The sequence below is a fragment of the Seriola dumerili genome, unplaced genomic scaffold (assembly GCF_002260705.1).
Source record: "Seriola dumerili isolate Sdu_G_001 unplaced genomic scaffold, Sdu_1.0 BDQW01000242.1, whole genome shotgun sequence".
Classification (NCBI taxonomy): Eukaryota; Metazoa; Chordata; class Actinopteri; order Carangiformes; family Carangidae; genus Seriola; species Seriola dumerili.
This window is the reverse complement of record NW_019174497.1, coordinates 581838-603762: the sequence shown is the minus strand read 5'-3', so window position 1 is coordinate 603762 and position 21925 is coordinate 581838. Positions and strand designations below refer to the sequence as shown.

The 21925-nt window shown below is 40.7% G+C and overlaps 1 protein-coding gene across 1 annotated transcript in view; it reads right to left on the bottom strand.

The window, feature by feature from the left end:
• Nucleotides 1-1432: 1432 nt before the first annotated feature.
• ano3 (anoctamin 3) overlaps nucleotides 1433-21925 on the bottom strand; it is a 32643-nt gene continuing 12150 nt past the window's right edge. Inside the window, exons 3-25 of the mRNA XM_022756291.1 lie at nucleotides 20724-20854; nucleotides 20446-20601; nucleotides 20203-20303; nucleotides 20060-20104; nucleotides 16966-17097; nucleotides 16233-16339; nucleotides 14383-14438; nucleotides 14164-14285; nucleotides 12493-12627; nucleotides 12254-12350; nucleotides 11646-11706; nucleotides 9498-9580; nucleotides 9177-9317; nucleotides 8580-8744; nucleotides 8326-8362; nucleotides 8085-8196; nucleotides 7738-7795; nucleotides 7338-7435; nucleotides 6902-7062; nucleotides 6590-6742; nucleotides 5756-5906; nucleotides 5477-5666; nucleotides 1433-5025 (exon numbers count right to left, since the gene is read on the bottom strand). Coding sequence (XP_022612012.1) covers nucleotides 4843-5025; nucleotides 5477-5666; nucleotides 5756-5906; nucleotides 6590-6742; nucleotides 6902-7062; nucleotides 7338-7435; nucleotides 7738-7795; nucleotides 8085-8196; nucleotides 8326-8362; nucleotides 8580-8744; nucleotides 9177-9317; nucleotides 9498-9580; nucleotides 11646-11706; nucleotides 12254-12350; nucleotides 12493-12627; nucleotides 14164-14285; nucleotides 14383-14438; nucleotides 16233-16339; nucleotides 16966-17097; nucleotides 20060-20104; nucleotides 20203-20303; nucleotides 20446-20601; nucleotides 20724-20854 — 2675 coding nt within the window. The 3' untranslated portion in view covers nucleotides 1433-4842. The remainder of the gene's footprint in view (nucleotides 5026-5476; nucleotides 5667-5755; nucleotides 5907-6589; nucleotides 6743-6901; nucleotides 7063-7337; nucleotides 7436-7737; nucleotides 7796-8084; nucleotides 8197-8325; nucleotides 8363-8579; nucleotides 8745-9176; nucleotides 9318-9497; nucleotides 9581-11645; nucleotides 11707-12253; nucleotides 12351-12492; nucleotides 12628-14163; nucleotides 14286-14382; nucleotides 14439-16232; nucleotides 16340-16965; nucleotides 17098-20059; nucleotides 20105-20202; nucleotides 20304-20445; nucleotides 20602-20723; nucleotides 20855-21925) is intronic.

Genomic DNA, 21925 nt, shown 5'->3' with positions numbered 1-21925 from the left:
GAGGCTGGGTTGGAATCGTGTCTGCTTTGGAAAACCGCTCTTCACAAAATGTGAATAATGCGGCTTCTGTTTTGTTGGTAAACAGACCCACAGGTTTAACTCTGGTGCCTCGCACAAAACATCCAACTGCTGCAGCTACAGGCGACTGAGCTGAACTGAAACCAGAGCATCTTTCTTTTTTTCTTTAATAGGAAACACAAATATGAAAAAGCTGCTTCTCCACCCTTTTTCACTAGACACTGCTGCCTAACATTAACATTAAATGTGTGTGTGTGTGTAAGATCATCTGCTTAATCAATGATAGTAAAAACAGGTGTGTATCATTACCTCTAGCACTGATTGACTGATTGCTGTGAGACTATGTTAAAACTGTTCTGCAGTTCTGTCTTCTGGTCCCGTGCAGAGAAATCAGTGTCTAGCTGTGGGCCCTTGCCATGTGTCTGTGGGCTGTTAGCAGTTCCTTCCCCGAAATTCCCCATAAAGAGGTAAAATTATGTTGTCAGATAAAGAGAAATTATATGCAGTATAATGTGTTTTTGATACATAGCTCTGTACTTTAACTGAAGAAGGATTTTGAATGCAGGGCTTTTACTTGAGATGAAGTATTTAGATATTGTTGTATTGCCACTTTTACTTGAGTAAACGATCTAAACTCTTCTTCTTCTTGGCTTTTTTCTCTTCTTTCTTCTTCTTTTTTTTGCATGGACTTTGCCTATAAAAATGCTTCTTTAATATTCCCTATTTTAGTTTTCCAGTGCCACACAACACCTACCATCCTTTATATGGAGTGGCAGCACCACGAGATAGAAAAGCATAAATCGGTTTCTGCTCTGCTGTGAAACCACAGCTTTTTAGGCCAGTATGGAACGTCTGCTGGTCAAAGAGGTGAAAGGAAATATCTTCGTGTGGGCGTCCAACAGTAAGACAGAATGAAGGAAATAATAAAAGTATTAAGCGTCTGTCATTAGGGCTCAAAACAAACCAGACCTTTTGCGTGTTTCTTCTGCAGTGTTTAGATTTCACTGTAAAAAATGAAGCCTGGTGTTAACCGACGTGACATGAACGGAAAAGCAGTTAGAGACGAGGGCTGAGCGTCAGTGGCAGTAAACAGTCATAACGTAGTGGGAAAATCCTACAAAACTCAAATAGTGGGTTTGTCATTGAAACACAATCTTTTTAACAATATGTTATATGAAGACTCTCTGGCAAGAAGATTTGTGGTTTGTGATAATAGCGAGGAGGAAAAAAAAAAAAAGAAAACAATTTCTGCACTCGGCCTTGCTCTGGTTTGTTCCATAAGCAGATTTAGTTAAACTCATGATGATGATATCAGCGAGGCCCAGAGGCTGCCTGTCTGCCATTTTTACATTGTGACAGAAACAAAAACGAAGAGACCAGATTTGATTTAAAAGATACAATCCATGATTTATTACAGAAAAGAGTGATATCCAAATTATTTCATGTTGTATTATTTTTATACATCTCAATATGTTTTTACATGTAAACAGGAACGAAGTAAACAATGTTATTGATACACTTCATGTCACGACTGATACCATCCTAACGTACAGTTAAATCTATGGTCTAGCGTCACTGTGCTTCCACGTCAAGTCACGTCACTTGCTCAAGCACAATCCTATTAGGAGGCATAGCATAGAACAGAAAGCTTAATCCCCTCTAGACTGCTTTGTTTTCAGATGTGCAAGGTCATGCCATTATTACTTATCGTACAATACCCATATTGTGCTATTGCCGTCAGCAGAAGGCATGAGACACACCTTTCCACCACTGTGCAGCATTTGTATTAGTGAGAAGGTGAGCTAATGCTCTCAGAGAGAAGATAACGAGGAAGAGATGATTAGTAGCTGGGCAAGTCAAACATCCAAGGTCATGTTATTACTCATAAAATTACCCCTATCCCATTAGGTTAAACACTTCAGCTCTTAGAGGGTAAACATAATTCTAACTCCCAGTTGAATGTTCAAACAAAACAGGTCTGAGTTTTGTTTTTAATCAGACTCTCCTTGGAATTCAGTCCTGGACAGATTGTGTGAATCAGTCTGGCGTCTAAGATATTGTTTAGAAAATACTCTTACAGTATAAAATTCTGCCACATCGAGAAACACGTGTCTTGTCCCGACCTCCAAAAATCATCAACACTGTAAAAGGGAGGTGATATGTTTAAGACGCTGTTAACAACTTTACAGAAGTTAGCACTGCTCAAAGCAGGTGTTAGGTCATGCATACTCTACAGTACAAATGTACCAGTACATTTACATCTGTTCAAAGGAAATGTAGCACTCGAGGATAACAACATGCATAGATTTTCAATGTTCACATAGCAGGGACGATATTCTGAAAACCTGGAGTAGTTTCCTAAATATTGGAATAAGATTTAAAAACAAACATCTCTCTCTTGTGAGTGAAATGATTATGAATCACTGGGTTGAACATTAAGACTTGAAAGCATCATTTTTTTTTTTTGCCAACAACCTGCATCATAAGTCTCCATGATTAACTGTATGATTGTATTCCATGATTTCTGCTCTGCTCTAATACACTCGCTGGGATTATGCAAAAAGAAAATCAAACATGCTTTTAATCGTGAGTTTGCATTAGTCATGCAATGCACTGCAGTGCAAAAATATATATCTAAAAAAGCAGGATACCTTTGATTGCATCTTAGAAAATATGGTAAAAAGTTGATCATCTGCAAACATTCAGAGGACACCTGAGAAATGTGGACGTTACTTTGTCTATCTGAGGGTGAAAACAGGTGAACTCAGACTCATACTGGTAACACAAAGTAAATAGTATAAAAACATTACATACATCATAAAATGTATATACAAAGAACTGCAAAATAAGTGAATGAACAAATCCAAATAATGTACAACTCTCTTGCAAAATGAGGGAATCAGTTTTCTCAGTGCTGCGCAGTGCATTCAGGGTAGTGACATTCTTCACCTCTACATGTTACATTAGTGTAACTTTCATTTTTACTCTGCATATCTTAACCATCACACATACGATCATATTCACCAGCACATCGTCGACATGACCTGTGCTGGGTCAGGGTTTGGGCCGACGTTTGAGTTTTCATCACCTCCCAAATACAACTCCCTCATTAATGCCTCACTTTACACACTCCACAACTTTCCATCTCAACATGAATGATGCAGGAAATCATTCTGATTCTGACTCAGCCTCACAGATGGATGTGTCACTCATGCTGCCTATTTTCCTGAGTTCTCGTCGGGCAAAAACATGCTGCTCTAATCCATGGCATCAGAACTCACCACAATAAAAGGCAGTGTCACGACTCTGCGTTTAACAAAACCAAATTTCCCGGTCTCTCATCGATAAAGGTCAGAAATCAGCAGAAACCGCATCTGACCATGTGCTTAATAAAAGACTGGAAGTGAAGTATGTTAGTGTACTTTGTGAGGGAAGAACAGTGGATGGATGTTCTTTGCAAACTGAACCTCTAAGCCACAGGTATGCCTAAGTGATCCAAGTTTCAACCACGCTTCAGGGTTTCCAACAGCAAATGAAAAACAGGCTGCGAGCGCAGGACGGAAGAGCAGATTTGTAGCTCCTGCATGCGAGCGTATACGTTGCTCATGATGGGAGTCGCGTTACAACGTACACCGTCGATGTGCTTCAGAGTCATTAGCTGAGAACCGAGTAGGTACTGTGGTGTGACTCACGTCCAACACAAATCCTTACAGGAGGGTTCAGAGAGTTTACAGCAGATCAGACAACAGAACAAGGAGAGAGAATATTTCTTGCACTTGAAAAAAGCACGTGCAGCACAAACAGGCACACGTGATGTCGGTGACACAATTGTGGGGTGCACAACTGTAGGCACAATCAAATCGCACAAAGTTCACATTTCCTCAACTCAAGACAGTCAAGCTCAGCAGTTGCACAGACAGAGATTAACACACAGCTCACACTGAGTACAGACACATGTGAACCAGGCTTCAAGACAAGGACTTTATCTATCAAAAGGTACAAAACAATATTACCATGCACTTTATACGACTTCATAGAGTTCTTTGTCAAATGTACTGAACGGATGATAACATCCTCAACGATGAGTGCTGTTTTTTTTCTGTTTGTTATTTCTTTCTTTGCAGTTTTTGCAACGGCAGCAAATATTAATCAGCATGCTTCAAGGGCAATATACAGTCGCTTTGCAAGAACAGTGTCTGTTTTATTTGGTAGCCACATCACCAGAAACACTTTTGCAACAAGAAAAAACGCTAAGCGCCACAGGGAGCTCTCTAGAAGAGCGGCTCTGCTGACACTTATGGGAAAAATACGCGGCCATGCTGCTGGCTGCACCAGACTGCAGACTCTAAGCGAAGTGCTAGCTGCCACACAGAGAAGAGTGCAGGATGGGTGCCAGGAAGTGAACAGTGGTGATCTGCAGCCCTTGATCTGCATAGTAAACATTACAATTGCACAGGTTTTCCCAATGAAGCCGTGACACAGCACAGACCCCAGGGCGACCTGCCGGATGAAGCCAGGTGAGGGATTGGGGCGGGGCGGAGAGAGAGAGAGAGAGAGAGAGAGGGTCAGAGCCAGAAACCAAGAGCAGCGCCAACAGTGGACGTGGAACAGATGGCGAGGGAGGGGTCAGGGCCGGAGCCCGGGCTGAAGCCAAACGGGCTTGGGGATCTGGATCTGGTCACTGAAGAGGGGCGTCTTTGGTGTACAGAATCAGCCGAGTGAAGCTAGACTCTCAAAGCTAAAATACACAAATAAGCAGGCAGGGGGAGGTTGTGCCTGTGAGTTGAGGGCTGTGCGGTGTGTAGTGGAGACGTAGGGGTAAAGCTAAGGCCACTCGTGGTGATATCGCCGTCCGTTCTTCTTTCTCTCCTTCTGCAGGTGCTCCAGTTCTGCTTCGTACATCATCTCCTGCATCAGGTACTTTTCCCTCCTCATGCGATCGCAGAGGTCCTTCGGCATATCCGGAATGAGGTACGCTATGAAGGACTTGATCCCAAACACCAGGTGCTGAGGAAAGCATTAATCATTTATGAGTTACCTTCCACAGAACTCACACTCGCCAGTATTTGCTGCATAATTTATAGAGCATGCCAGGGTAAACACTGTGTGGACCATAATAAAGAATTGTATAAACCCTGTAATGTTTTATAAGTGTAGATTATGCCAGTTTTTCTTCTTCAGAAAGCAACATTATCAGATGACAATCTTGTCAACTTTTCAAGAAAAGAAGAAATGCCTTTTTTATCTGGACCAGCACGTGCTTTAAGTTTTATTCTGTGGGTTTTGAGTGAAATTTCTCAACCTACTGCAGCTGCAAGATTCAGTTAAAGCATGAAAATCACCTAAATTGCGCTTGTGAGGTTTTTTTTTAATTTAACAGTGATAGCACCTGAACTAATGAAAGTTAAGAAAATGAATTGGCAAAAAAAAAAAAAAGAAACAGGGAGTGATGACAGACCTCAAAGACGATGATAAAGGCCAGCCTGGCAGCCAGGACGTGCCAAAACTGCAGGGTGAACTCATACGGCACCGAGCTCCAGGGCGGTGCTCTGTAGTCTCTGTACCTGCAGTATCTGGGCTGGCTGCTGTTCTTCAGCTCGCTCATGTCAAACACAGACAGGCTGCTGTTCATGTACCCGCGCAAACACCTGAGAGCGAAAGGAGACGCTATCAGACCATAACAGAAGCCATTCTGCCGGGTATATTCACTGCTTTACGCATTATTTTGAATCCTTACTCATCCTCATGGTGGTGTGCCTTGTTCATACATGGGCCGTATTTGAAGGTGTAAACAAAGCGAGGGATGTAGTCTGAGGTGATGGCGATGACGAAGGCGTTGGTGATGACTGCCAGCACGCCGATACCTTCGAGAATCCCATGCCAGATACCTGACAGCCAAAACAGAGAATTAACATTTTCCAATATTGTTTCCAGCACACGCACAAAAAAAAGGCAGTTAGGAAAATGACTGATCTATATGGTGATCTGTGTGTCAAAGTGCTTCAGGTGAGAGATAATAAATAACAACTGAAAAGGAGAATCCTATCTTTTTCATACCCTGATGAAATCACTCATTTGTGATTTGTGAAGTCTCCTCAGTTAATAATATAAAAAAGTGAGATTCAACAGTTTTCTACAGACATGTGCAGGTATGTAACCAAATAGTTTAAGAACTGTTTTACTCAAAGCACATCATGTTCCTCGGTGGCATTATAATTAAGACTATCAAGGCTACTGTCAGTGGAGGAAAATCCCCTATCTGCCTTCCCTTAGATTTGTCTCGGCGCGATCGGTAAATGTCAGCTTAAATCTACAAAGGAGCTTTGTTCTTTGATTCTGTGCGACTGACACATAATGTGTTCATTACAGCTGAGGCATTTCTAAATGTTTCAGGGTGGAGTCTTCCTTTAATTACAGGGCAACATGCCACAATAAGCCCTCGGACAAATATGGAAAATATTTGGTTGGTTTTTACTGTTGGAAGAAGTGGCTCGGATCCAAAAATGAAACAGACTCTGTGTGAGAGACACTGAGGAGGTGAAGTGCGAAGGCAGTCAGAGATCACACGGACCTATGTCAGTGGCTCGGGCAGGCATGGGTCTCCTCCACTGAGTGACAAACTTGTAGGCGTCAAGACGAATCTCAATGATGTTGTTGAGCAGAGCCAGGAGAGGAGCCAGCGGGAACGCCGCTACGAAGATGGTGGTGAAGCCAAACTGGAGAACTGCAGAGGAAAGAAGGGTTTGGACGAGCTTCAGAGGATGCCTGTCTCAAAACTGGCAAAAGCAATGTTAAATATTGAGTAATGGCCACAATTTACATGGATTCCTTCCATCTTCAGACAAACTCAAATATCACACTTCAAAGGACTGTAATGTTTTACCCATTTCAAGGTATTCATCCACCAGTCCATGGGCGTTCATCGGCTGCAGATTCCAGTCTTTGTCCCACTGTGGAAGCTGGGCTTTATTCTCCACGTTCTGCCCTCCTCCTCCACCACCTCCTTTCTTTATCTTCCTACGAGACCACCAGTTCTGCAGCAAGCTGAGAACATAGCAAGTGGCTAACTGTCAACTCAAAGCAATTATTTCTGACAATGTATCGAGTGCTGCAGGAGCCCTTTTACTAAGCCCCACACAAGAGGATTTGATGTGTTCCTGCAGGAGAAAAGCTTTTTGATATGCTAATGGCCTAAAGGACAAAAACTATACAGACATTACAGAAGGTGTGTAAAATGCCAATCATGTGAATCTGCAGCATTAAACAGGATTAAATATGGCATTTCTAATGGGACAAGATCATAATAACATATTACTTACGGATAACCGAGCTCCATGAAGTTGTTCCAGATTTGTTTGAAGAACATGATGACTCCCATTTGCAGGCACAGATCAATCAAACAGCCGCTCGGGTGACACTGAGAAAAAAACGTTCAAATAAAAAACTGTGACATCCATATTTCATGCCCGATAATTCACAGCCTCGAGTGAATCCTGGGACACACTTCGTTCCATTCTGTTTTTTTTTCTTTTGATCATATGAATTGAAAATCCCAGTAATTATGTGGGAGATTACTGGTTCACATGGTAATATACGGATGGATCATTAAAGAGATGAATTATTTGAAAATTCTAAATATATCCTGAAACAGAAGGCAATAATCAGCCCAGTCATTGCTGGAATAATCACCCACTTAGGGTGATGCCTAATTGCACTCACCTCCTCCAGTCTCCATCGATTAAAGAGTTTATTGTATTTTCCAGGCCTGCCAGCAAACCTGAACAGAGTGAGATTGGCAATATAAGCTGCAAAATTCAATCAGAGAAAAACGAAAAAGAAGAACAGAAAAAAAAAAGACACTTAAAGCTGCTATTATGTCAGATAAACCACAGCTTAGTCACATTTTTAGTCAGTGCAGTATTTTGTAACCATACAATGAGGAGGAAAAAGGGAGGGAGTCTTGGCAGATGTCATGACATGGGAGTTTGAAACAAAACATCTTTGCACAGTCACTCATTAAATTCACTGTAAACAGGAACTGTAGAGTCTCATGGCAGCCGGCCTACCTTCCAAGAAAGAAAGCGATGTAAAATGTGGAGCTGTTCAAATTTACAAACTGGAACAGGAACATCTTCAGAGCAAAGCTGTTCTCCCACTCAGACTCTGTCCGTGGGTGCTCTATAGCGGGGAGAAACAGGGGGAGTTGTGGGGTTGGACAGGGGGGGAAAAAAATAAATGCTTGCCAACCATCTGGGGAGTGAGAAATAATGATGGTTTAAGTGGATGCTGCATGTGGGCAATGCTCACCTAAATTAGTGAGCAGATAGGCCACCTTTTCATACACCTGACAAGAAAATAGAACTCATGAGCATCAACAGGAAACGGGTTAGGAGGAGGATCATGAGAAACAGAAGCAGGAATCTCAAAGAAACAAAGAAAAAACCATCTCTCTGACTGTGGATATCATAGCTCCTGGAACAAAGTTCTGAATAAATGTTTCATGAAACATTTGTTGGGCAGAATATGTAAACGTGCCAGATGATGCCTGTACAGACACCCACCACGTTGAGGGACATGATGATCATAAAGTTGATGCAGACTCCAGTGCCAGAGGTGGCAAACTGCCAGTTCTTCTTCACAAACTTCCAGTTGAAGGAAGCAAACTTCTCCATCACAATGAGACGGAAAACCACCACAGCGAACACGGCTGTCAGGACGAGGGAAATCTGAGCAGAGATGATGGAGAGAAGGAACCAGAGAAGAGGGGATGAGTAATGAGTTTTTTTTTAAAACTGTGATAAGCACTCGACTTCTGAACAGATGAACACTTTAGTTTGGGAAGAGGAGGTTTCTTATTATCTTATTATGAAGAACTGTGCAGAAAAAAAGGAAAAACTATTGATTAAGAAAAAAATAACTATTCAGATAAATAAAAAAAAACTCACCAGTCATATGTAATCAGTAAACAACTGAAATTAGGCCATCAGAAAGGCTATATCCACCATTTCCTCTAAGCACATTCTTTGTCCAGCAGGGGGAGATGTTATGCCATTACTGGCACATCCCACTGCTCCAAAAGGTGGCACACAAAATAACGGTGAGCTCATTTTGAGCCTGAATCCCAAAAGGGCAGATTATTCAAAGATCAAAGGATTTACCATGAAGAATATTCCGGACACAGACACCATGAGCCGACTGAGTTTGTCTGAGAAGGGCTGGAAAGGCTCGGGCTTGCCAGAGATGGGGTTGACTCTCTCCACCCTGGAGTATTTGGCTTCAAACTGAGGCCTCAGCTCCTCCTGATTAGCAACACATATTACAGTATGAACTATTGAACTGTAGCTGTGTCTCCCCGGTGAAGCAATAATTAATATCATGTAAGCAGGGTCAAAAGTAGATGTACGTACGGCATGAACACAGGCTGCAATTATGAGATCATCAAATGATATCTGATCTTTGTGAGGATATTGCTGACATACCTCTTCCTCCTCCCAATCAATGAGATCCCAGTCATAAGTCAGTTCTGCCCTCCTCCTTTTCCAAAACTCCAGGAATACTGTGGCTGCAGAGGGGAGCAGGAATCAGTCACATCAGTGGTTAGGTTTGATATGTAACACACAGTATGACTGATAAACATATGGGCAATTCACAATGGAGACAGTCCAGATGTCCTGAGTGAAACACAGGCTGCAGTGACATGCATGGCCCATTATGGAGACTGATTACAACCATCAGTTCACACACTGCGTCACATTCGTGGTGAAGTTAAGGAGAAGTGGCACAAGCAAATGGGCTTCACTTGTGAAATGTTTCATCCCAAGATCGTGTCTTTGTCAGACGAGATCCATTTGATCTTGAAAGACTTTCAAAAGTAAAGCATCTGTAGGCAGAATTCAGTCTGGAGGCATTGTTTCCTCTGAATCAGATCTACTGTGACTCAAGCTGCACACAACCCCAGATATTATGTTTGTAATGTTTTTTCTGTCAAGACTTTTCATGTATTTGGGTTCATCACAGGTACGCAACACTAGAAACAAGGCTTTTATAAAGGCTGCGTGGCAGGCACGCTACAGAATCAGCAAATGTGGAAGAATTTTCATTAGTGCAAAGATGGGGACAAATTGACCCCGGAGTCAGTGGAAAAGTACAGTGCAGTCACGTGTGATCTATGATGCACAACACACTGTAACACTGTAGTACTGAATCAGCTCATTTGTCAGTTTTCATTAGACACACATATAATATATTATGTGTAATATATGTAATATTGTAGCAGAGGGACGGACTTCTAATGAAAACTGACATGAGCATTTGATCGGTGCTGTGCAGCCTTAACACAGCTCTTATTTGTCCATTATGAATGTTACATACACCTGAACATATTACATGTGTTTAGAGCTTAAGTCAAGTTTAGTCAATCGGTCGATTAATCAATTAGTCGATCGACAGAAAAATACATTCCTCAGGTGCAAAGCTAAGCTACTCAGTCAAAAGCTTTTCTTCATTATTTTGTAGTTCTGACTTTAAAGAACTTCCATCACCTCACCTTGGGCTTTTTAATAATTGTGATAGAGCATTTTTTCTTTTTTCTGGCTTTTTTTTTTTTTCCGCAAAAGACTGATTAAGAAAGAAATTGTTACTTGCAGCCAGGCGTGTGTTTTTTTTTTTTGTTCATACGTTTAAAGCAAAATACAATAACTGATGATGAATATAAATTCGGGAAACTCAAAGGAATTGTGTCCTTAAAAAGCACCAGAATGTGAACCCTCAGTCAGAACTACTTCGACTGCTGTTAAAAATTTTGAAGTTTAATATAACTTGACCCACTTTTGTTTAAAGAAAGAGAAAAGCAGCCTTTTCAGAGGCTTACATTTGGTCCCCTTGGGCTACCCAATTTTTCATCTCCATCTTGCACACACACAGTCAGACACTAGACCTAGAGTGCACTCACGCAGCGGTGCAGTTCTGATACTTTGGTCCACATTGCCAAAAGCCCTCATGCAGGATTCAGAGCAACAGACCTCAGTCAGTGAAGCTGGCCTGACCTCCCTCGGCTCTCCACCTCCCCTTGGCCTTTATTTAGCCCAAACACAGAACACAATGTGCCAAGTGTTCCCTCTGGGCACAGGTGATTATTTACCACAATGGCAGATAAATGGATCTGGGCCAGACGCTGCACAGTAACGCTCATAGTCTACATTACAAATATATTATAGCTGGGAGCACCACAGCTGCAATATATGGCTATCATGATGCAATTCTACATCCCTGACAGCCAAATGATACCATCTCCCTCTGGAGAAATGTTTAATTATCTGACTAATTACATCAGGACAGCACTGGAAGTGCAAGAGAAACCTGACCATGATTTATTGGCAGACACATGTATTACACGGAGAAGATCTCCTGTATTTGCACTGCAGAGTTTTTATATATTGAATTCTCAGTTGAAAAGCTTAATGTGTTTGGAGGAGTTGAGTGGAGAGTGAAGGCATGAGCACAGACACACTATTGTATAAATAGATTTGAATTCCAGCAGGGTTTGTATCAAGCGGAGAGCACAGTCCAAGTAATACAAGAGTTCTCAAAATCAGGAGAGTGGACAAACAAAAACAGCCTCCACCTACCCCAGATAGCCATGAAGATAGCAAAGAACACAGTGCCGCCATTGTCAAACAGATGGGTCACCTAGAAACACAAGCACATGAAGGGCTGCTCTGAAAAGAAGAGGAGTGCCTGCTGAAATAAGGGATATACCCATAACACAAAATGATGACTTTGACATATTTACAGTTTCAACAGCTTTATCATCCTTGAGTTTGGGGCCTGACATGAGAAATTTCTTAAAGGAATAGTTGACATTCTGGGAAACCAGATTATTTGCAGAGAGTTAGATAAGAAGATTGATAACATTCTCATATCTGTCTGTTAAATGTGAACAACAACCAGCAGCTGACTCTGTCTACTGGCTGATAGCACCACCTCTGAAGATCTAAAGAAGATTTAACATGAATATCTCCCTTGATCTCAAATACATCATTATTTCAAGTAATTTTCCGTTCCCTGTATGTGAAAAAGAAATCATGACATACTTACACGACAACTCGACAACTCTTGTTTATAGGATCATGAACTAACTTTAAACTATGAACCTAAACATTTTGTAACAAGCTAGAAGAGGTCAGGAAACTCTAACATGCTGAAATACTGTGATGAATACGAGAACTGCACTGACCTTGGCGTAGACACAACTGTCACTCAGCGTCCATGGTTCACAGGTGTCCTCGCACATAGCACACATGATGGTAGTGTTGGCTTCACATATCTCTTTGCTGGTGAGACAATGAATCCAGCCTCAGGAAAAGACAGCAAACCAAAACTATACATGTTTTAAATTATGATCTACATTTATGGACTCTATGTGAACAGAGTATGTGCAGTATGTTACATGGTATCGCGGTTGTGTGAGCTGACCTGACTTGGCTAGAGTCCATAGTGAAGAGACCATAGAGGAAGACAAAAACGCCAACCAGGGCAGCAGGGATCAACATACCGGTGTACCAGCCCAACCATGCAAAATACAGGCCGATTTTCTCACCAAAGTAACGTCTGGGAGAGAGACAGAGAGACAGAGTTGTCAAAATTCACCAGTGAACTGTGCTGACTGTTAATTAAACCTGGTCATGTTCATTTAGGATGAAGTTGGGGGGTGTAGATAGGGCACTGTGAGGCAGTGGCGATGGCTTCATGGATAGGGAGGGAGCCACGTTGAAAAGTCACACAGCAGCTGTGGTGGGACATGAATCAATAACTGTATCTGCTTCCCAAACCACAGATGTTAAAGTGCCCTTGAGCAAGACACTTACTTTATTTCACAACAGCTCCAGAAAAGCAGCTCAGTGTCAACACATCTTCCCTCAGTAGCCTATATTTACACGTAAACTACTATCCCAGGAGTGGTTCCTGGTTTCAGGATAAGGTCTTATATGCAGTAGGTTTCTATTAAACCTTTTATCATGGTATATATCAATATAATAATGTTGTCATATATTGTGATATTGGAAATTTCCAAAAAAGTGAACTGAGTGATCATTTACAGATAAATCAGTTGGATGGGAATGTCTGTTTTTGTCAAATCCAGTGAATTAAATACCAGAAAAACCAACGTACATCATCAGATTGATGCGAAAACATACCTACTAATGTAAATTTAATATTGCGATGAAGCATTTCTGCTTGTTGATTTGCTGATAGGGGTTGATAGGGGTAACTACCTCGGTACAAACAGTACCGACTAACTTTTGTTATCTCATGTTATATAACACCGTATACCACAGCCCTGAAATAATGTGATGATGACATGCACAAACACATAAATGACCTGAGCAGCTGGAATATTCCAAAATTATGTTCAACACTTCACCATTATGGAGAACAGGCTCACTCGCTTTCTTGTTGAGAGTTAAATGAGGAAAATGATACCGCTCCCATTCCTGTGCTTTAGCTTTAGCTTTAGGAAATTAGCTTATCTAAGCATCCAAGCACTGCTAGCCTTGCTCTGTGCAAAGTAAAACAAACATGTCCACCTCTAAAACTCTTTACACATTGTGTCTTGTTTGTTTAATTCTTACAAAACCAGAAATGTAAAAATGACTTATGTAGTGTAACTGCCTCCCCTTGCTTCCAGTCTTTATGCTCGTCGCCTCTAAGATCCAGCTCTCTACTTAACACAACGAGAGTCGTGTTGATCCTCTTATCTAACGCTTGGCAAAAAAGTGAATATATTTGCCAAAATGTCAAACTATTCCTTGTCACTTCACTTCACTTGGTTCACTTGTGATAAGATGGAAAAGTTTGGAACGACTGAAGTGGATTCATCCTCAACTGTCAAAGCAACTCCATCTGTTCGGAAATATCAGACATACTGGGATGTCAGAGAGTGATAAACAAGCCTGTTCATCAGAAACCAGGATAACTGAATAATCATGCATCAAGACAAACAACTGGGTTGCTTCTGTTCTATTTAAGTAACGCATCCTGAATATGATCAGAGACAGGATGAGGTTCATAATCAGGACACTAGAGCTCAGATAAATGTCCAAACACAGCTCATGACGCTGTGTCATCTGCTTCAAAGCTCATTACCTGATGAGGTCCAGAGGCTGGTATTTGTACCAGATGCCCCAGCGAGCCCAGCGCTCGTACAGAAGGTGCCTGTGATTCTGGGCACCGTGCGTCTTAATAGGATGTCTGCTCTTGTAACCACCCTGATGAGACAAGGAGTCAAAAAAATCCACATTACAGGAGGAATTTCACAGTCTGACCATCTGTGAATCTCTTTAGTAAAAATAAAAGTTGTCTTACCTCGTGGGGAGGAAATGCAGCCTCATATGTGTTGTTGCCCAACAGCCGGTTGATACCTACATGAATAATGAAGCATATGTCATAGGATGCACAGATAACAACTAGAATAGCACAAGGACACCACATAAAAAATTAAGTACCAGGCATAACAGAGAGAGGGGTCCAGCGAGAGATTAATTTAAACCTACTCTTCCACAGTCACAACAATTTACTCCATTATGCAACTGACAAGCTGCACAAGCACATTAGAGGCTTAAAACACTCAGGTCAGAATTTCAAATAGCTGCAAGCACTTCAAAACAACCCATTGCATTTTTGCTGAACCATAATTACTTGGTGTCCATACCATCATTGACGCAGGTTGTAAAATATTTTCTCAATCACAGTAAACTAACTGAATTGTGTCAAACATGGCAGCGGGTAATGACTGAAATGTCATTTTCACAGCACATTAGTGCATTCATTCCCATTGTCATCCCCTCACTGAAACTGTAGATAGTGAGAGCAGGAGCAGGAAGGGCAGATTTGAAAAGGATTTTCCACTCTTGTGGCACAGCTGATCTTATTTATTGGAAAGTAGAGTGGTCAACAGTATTAAAATATTAATGTGAAATCTGTTTCCAGCCCCTCAAGGCCAAACTTTAATCAGCAAAACATGTCGGCAGCAGTCAGACAAGACAGTGGAGTGGGAGTCGACGGACAGTTTCGCAACTGCTGATACCAAAATAACAAATAGCCAGAAGGAGAGGAGGGATCAGCCACAAGTGGGACGAGAGCAACAGCTCAGCAGCAGCCCACAGCAAAACAGAAAACAAAGGCATAATTCGGTCCACTATCACCCTCTGAAGTCAAATTATCAGCAAAGTCCGAAGCCCCTGCTGGTTTTATAGAGACAATAAAAATCACAAATTAACATATGGGTCACTGCATGCTACCTCAGCCAGAATTCAAAACCTTTTCCAGTTCATGTCATGGATTTTCTCTGAAAAATTCATGTAAAAAATTCACAGAAGCTTGCAAAATCCTATAACTCTACTCCAATTATTAGTTTTGAATTTTTGAAGTTTGGCCCTCGGAGCCAAATTCCATCATTTCACCAGTCGCTTATTGGGATGAAATTTATACTAAAGATCCAAGATCCCCTAAGGATGATTTACAGTAATTAAACTAATAAAAATCAATATTTTTTACCTGATGGACTCTGTGTAGCATTAATATATATTCTATCACATCGGGAAGTTATTTGATCCTGGATATAAAAAAAAAGTAGTGCCACAGATCACAGAACACTTGAAGCTAAATATATCGTCAGAAGTTAAAAAAAAAAAACATTTTAACATATTTCGACTGTTATCATTTAGACTAGTCAGACTAGTGCGGACTAGAGAGACCAATACATGATGAACTGATGAAGCCGCTTGGATAAGAGGCGAAACGTCTTCCACAGACAAATACAAGTCCAGTTGCCTTCGATTTAATTTAAGAGAGAGAAGTTATCATTTATTGCACATATATTAAATATATAACACAATTGAAGATGTTATATTACCCCTTTATCATTTGATATTTTTTAGAAAATGGCATTTTCATAGGTATTACTATTATCTATGTGTGATACTTATTGAGCCTGTTTTCCATTGGGTTCAGTTACAGCTTGTAATGGTTTGGTTTGTTACACACTGGATGATGCCTTCTTTTTCTGTGTGTCTAAACAAGATATCAATCTTGGTCCCTTAGGTCAATTGCTATTATGTATAAATGAGCATTTGAAGCCACTAACATGACACTGATAGAAACATTGGTCAGTATGTGAGAAGCCAGAAGAGAAAGAAACAAGTTCGGTGTCTTACCCATCTTTGATTTTCCATCCTCGTACTTGGTGCGCTGCAAGACATGATGGACTATTCTGCTTCTGGTGGAATTGGAGAAAAAGGTCTCTTTGTTGTTGATAGTGAAGCTGGGAGGGAAAAAACAGCACACTCCTTTAGTTATTCATCATGTAACAGTATATCAATATCATCCAGTCAAAGCCCTTAATGAAAGCTGAGCCAAAAACGATGGGAAGTTCATTAAAACTCAATTCATGCTGTAAAGTTCATGTTTATTCCAGCATCATTATTTACCCAAAAACATTAAAGCTGACAAGCAAAGGAAAAGTGGATATGATTCCCTGACAAATGAGATTAGATGATGCCTTTCATCAAACAAAAGCTCTGAAGATAAAAAAAAAAAAAAAGGGGGAAGGAATGGAGGAGAAATCGAATCAATTCATGGACATCTGCTGCTGCATTTCAATATCTTATTTATGATCAGCTTGGTCTGGCTTCTGAGTTCATGCTCAAAGTGTTCAAATGTACAAGACTTCATGATGCAAATTTCATCTCTTGGTTTCCCAATTCAACATCCAGGGCTCAGGACATGAATGAATGTGAAGGATGAGAGAGAAACTAGGGCCACAGAGCGGGATGAATTTCAGACCAACACTACTGATGCAGACACTGCTATTATGTGACACTTTGATCATGAGTGCGAGTTTATGTGGTGATGTGCGCGTACGACAGAACATGCACATGTCCTACTTACTGATGCATGCGTGCTCTGCTGAAGGGGGCTGTGTAGCAGTCGGTTTCCTCCAGGTCGGGCAAGGCCTCTTTGTCCAGCTTCATGGGATTTCTGGGAAGCCAGCTTTTTATCTGACGGCATCTCAGATGAAACCTGCTAAACGGACGAACAGAGAAACAGGATTAATGGTGCAGATTAACATGGAGATTGTTTTCTTTGATGTGGAACTAAACTGTCTCCTTAAAGTAACCCTGTCAACCTCGCACCACCTTATCCTCACTAAAAGATACATTCACACACACACACACACACACACACACAAACACACACACACACACACACACACACACACACACACACACACACATACATATTGCAGGCATCACCATCATTTTTCATTTTCACTTTGCTTATGACTCATGAGCCTGGGAGTCAGAGATCCTGGATAACAGCTTGCTGAATCAAAAGATAATTCTATTTTTTCATATTACAGTCATGATTTAAAGACCAGGTGAAGACTGTCAAAAATCAACTTAATAAATAGAAGCAAAAGCCTGTAGCCATGATAGCAGCTCTGTGAGGTTGTATTTAAGCACAGTGGGGCTTTGAGCTAAATGATAACGTCATCATGCTAACATGCTCACAATGACAAAGCTAACAGGCTGACGTTTAGCAGGTATACCTGGTACCACGTTCACCATCATACCTAGGCATGTTGGCATGCTAACATTTGCTGATTAGCACTAAACACAAAGTAAAACTGAGGTGCTTTGGAATGCACTGGAATTCACTTGCAGGTATTTTGTCATAGACCAACATATTGGATGTGAGGATGGTGCTAAACGGAAAGTTAAGGGATCACCAAAGTTATTTCAAATCATCCTCTGGGTATCATGAGTGTCTGTATGAAATGTTCTGGCGATCCATCCAATGCTTTTTGAGATATTTCAGTCTGGACCAAAGTGTTGGACCGGCCGACAGTCTGTCACTTCCATCCCCAGAGCCGTGCTGCTAGTGTGGCTGAAAATCAATTGGCTTGGTGATTTTTCACTCCAGATTTGCTGGAGAGATCTTTGACTAATGCGTGAGGCTGCTGCTCTGATATGGATTGAATGAATATAAATGGGAAGTCTGAGGGGGGAGCACACGTTTTATGAATGTTGGTGTTAAGAGGACAGGTACTGTATAGAAAGTAATGATATCAAAGCAGCGAACTGTCGCCACCTGCACACAGCCCATTTGTTCATCTTCACAGGGACACGAGTTAGCGACAGACCATTAGCAAACACATAAAGCCTATTTACTTCTCTGGTAGATTTTTCTTTTAGGAACAACAGCTCAGTGAAAGACTGCAGAAGCTCGGAGGAACAGATAATGATCCTCATTCTTCACAGTGACTAGGATCACTCTCACACAAGATTTAAAAGTGCTTTGTTATCAGTTGGACAGGTGGGCGTGTGATGGTTGTCTGTGTGATTTTGTCTGTTCTGTGTGTTTATGTATGTGTGTGTGTCCTCCAAGCATGACCACTAATATGTACATAGTATGTAAATATGAAATAACAAAATAAACCTTCAATACTGTCAGCTCCTTCATCTCTGAGATCTATTGACTACAGTATATGACTGACTGCAGTTTATGCATAATGTGTTTGTAATAGTTTTTTGACACAGTATATCACTCTCCACTGTGAAGTATCATAAAACACTAAAACAAGCACATTTATTGCAGTTAGTCTGTCAGGTCGCTCTTATCCTGCCTGACTATGTTGATGAGCTCTGGTCAGAAGAGAGCCAGAGGATGGAAACAACATGAGTCACACCATGTTTTCAGTTTAATGGATAAAAACCAGCAGTCCTTCAAGACCACTAATATCACACTTCACTGACTGCTGTGATTTCAGCTTTACAAGGGTTCATTCAAAGCTTACACACAAACTTCTGTCATCTTTGGTTTAAACATAATTTCAGTTGCCTGTCATCACCGGAGTGAATGACCATGTGCAGAAATTTATGAACATCAGGTTTAAAGCCCATGAAAACATTTCACTATAACATTAAAACTGATGTCTAAATAAGCAACACTCCAAGTTAAAGGACTAGTAACATAAAAACACATTCCTACAACTGTCATCAGATTTGGATTCAAATGTTACTAAATCCTGATTGGTGCATGGAAATACATGACATCACATTTTCCCTGCCCACCTCACGCTTGTGAGAGAATTACAGGCAAACCAAAACTACAGACATCTGTTGCATGAAATATCCAAAACTGTGACACAAAATGTTGAAGTCATGTATGACTGGATCACTCATATCTTATTTGAGAAATAAAGGTTTTTAAAGCCTTTAAACCATTAGATGGTTTGCGGACTTTATAATGAACATGCGGTGTGTTCACCAAAGGTTTGATTCTCCAAAAACAAAAGAAGCTGTTGGGCTGTTTCTATCTGCCTTCCAATGAGATGAAGAGATGGAATATTTGGAGTCCTGTGCAGAGCTTTGACAATACTTGAACATCACATCAAAGTGCAAGTGCATCTCTCTAAAAATAGTATGCAAATAAGCCGATGCAGCGCCGGTTATTTGACTGAAAAATTACAAGTATTTCATAGAAAAGCTCTGTCAGTGCAGTGCTTTTTGTAGAGGTTGGAGAGTTCAATTAAACATTAATTTTAGCAAAAATATCAATGCTCGCATTTGTAAATCCTGGCAAAATAAAGTACTGCACTTAATCACTGGTTAGTCCAAACCGTCCTTTCCAAACATTTCAGTTACTGCTACTTGTTCAGACTGTGAACAGGGGTTGGCTTTAATTTAAAATTTCTAATCCCAGACTTTGTAAATACTCTATAATTAAACACAGTCTGTGGATAGATAGATAGATAGATTAATTCTGGATGAATTAATAGTCACTAAATTGGTTTGACTCAAACTTTCTCTCTTTGTCTTTTTCCAATGAGATGAACTTCAATCTTAAAACACAGCTCACATTCCTGCTGAAGCCTTGCAGCTGTGCTGCCCATGAATTTCAGCAGGGACACAGAAGCAATCAGTGTCCTGTCCCAACACAGCAACAGAGAAAAATAATCCTATTCTTTAAATCTACTGACCTGCTCAAGGTTTTGCTCTTCCAGTCCGTAAAGTAACATTTCTTCCTTAAAAAGAAAAAAAGATGAGTTAGAGAGACTGAATAAAAACAAAACTGACCTTCATGTCCTAGAGTTAAAGGTTCGGTCTCTTTCTCTACAGTTACCTGAAAGGCATCCGGATGTTCATCTGCTCTGCATATTTGCAAAGTGTATCCCAAGGAGCATTGACTTTCACAAACATGATGTCGTTGTTTGTCAAGGAGGGCTTACAAGTTAAAAAGAAATACAGAAATATAAGAAATGGAGACATTATTCGTCAGTAGTGTATCCTCCTGACATCAGATTTTACATGATTTTTCCTATTAACTATTTTAACTTTGGTTCAACAGATATTCCTCTTTCTATACCTCTTTCTCCAGCATCAGACCCTCAGCACGCAAGTTCTTCTCAAACGTGCACCTCTTCTCCACCTGTGGACTCGACTTCTTGTAAACCAGGATGTAGTCAATACGCTTTTTCCCATCTCGGAAAAAGAGCCCAGAGGAAGCAGCTGGATTCTTTCCCTGTAGCAAAGATGCAGGTGTGCCAAACACAGAACTGCTAACTGTGTTCAATGACAAAATAACAACAGTGCAACAGCGTGAATATTCATGGCAGTAACCGTGGATTACTGGGGGCGTGGTACCTGAAGTGAATCTGTGCGGGCCTCTAATTTAGCGCGAGTGGCAGGCTTCTGTAGCAGGAATGACTCGTCTGCCCTCGTTTCACATGTAGTCACCTCTGACTCCTCCATGTAATGATCCTTGCCATCCTCTGCTGCACACAGACACAACACAATCAATGAGACGGTTACTGAACTGCCGAGGAACCAAACAAATTATCCGATCCGCATTAAGTCTTTTGCTGTTGCTCAAGACAATATTTTTCTTAATCCGATTGCCAACATTGAAATTAGATCTGTGCTAAATAATAATAAAAAAAAAAGTTATTTGAACGTGGGCACCAGCTTGAGAGCAACACCTTGATGCAATTTAACAGATCCTTGCAGCGATGTTGAGAGCACGCCAATTGTGTTTCCTTCCTCCCTGAGCCTTAACTCATCCCACTGATGCACAAACAAATTAACATTTGGTTAAAACCACACTGTGACGAAAGATAGACCAGGCAGATTCTACCAAGAATCCCTTTCCTAACAGCTCCAGAAGATCAGTGTTTTGAATCCTTATCTTATCTTTCCGTATCGTGTTCTTTCAATTATTTTTATTATTTCAAAATACATTTTTTTAGAGGACAAAAAGAGTTTCATTTGGGAGCGAACCAAAAACCTCTCTCTAAAGCACTTCATTTAAATCACCATAGAGTCAAGACTTAACAGCTTCATTAAGTAACTGAAGTTAAATTAGACTCTCTGGCTAACAGTGTGTTGTAGAGTGTGTTAGCTTTTTATTGAACTGTGACAGAGAAGAAAGAATTTAGTCTTAATGCAAAATCACAAGCTGTGACAGTTTTTTTTTCAGTTTTTCTTTGTTTTAATTTCAATCAGCATCCTGCCTGATCCCGTGTGGGACTGTAGAGACAACTTTATTATCTTCTGTGCATTTTAAGACCACAACTGAGCAGCGTGATGATATTTAGACTCACTACACTACATTTCTAGAGAATAGTGAAAAAGTAGCCAAAGCTGCTTGCTACTGATTTAATTAGGGCGATAAAGTGGAGCAATATATCTCTTAAACCACAACAGCAGTGAAAACTAAAACATCCCCAAAGTTCAATTAATAACAAAGAGTACACACATGTAGTCCAGAAAGTTGTGGAAAACTGATTGCAGTAATATGTCGTCTTTCTTTACAGACACCATTATGAATTTCCTTCACACTGAAAGCT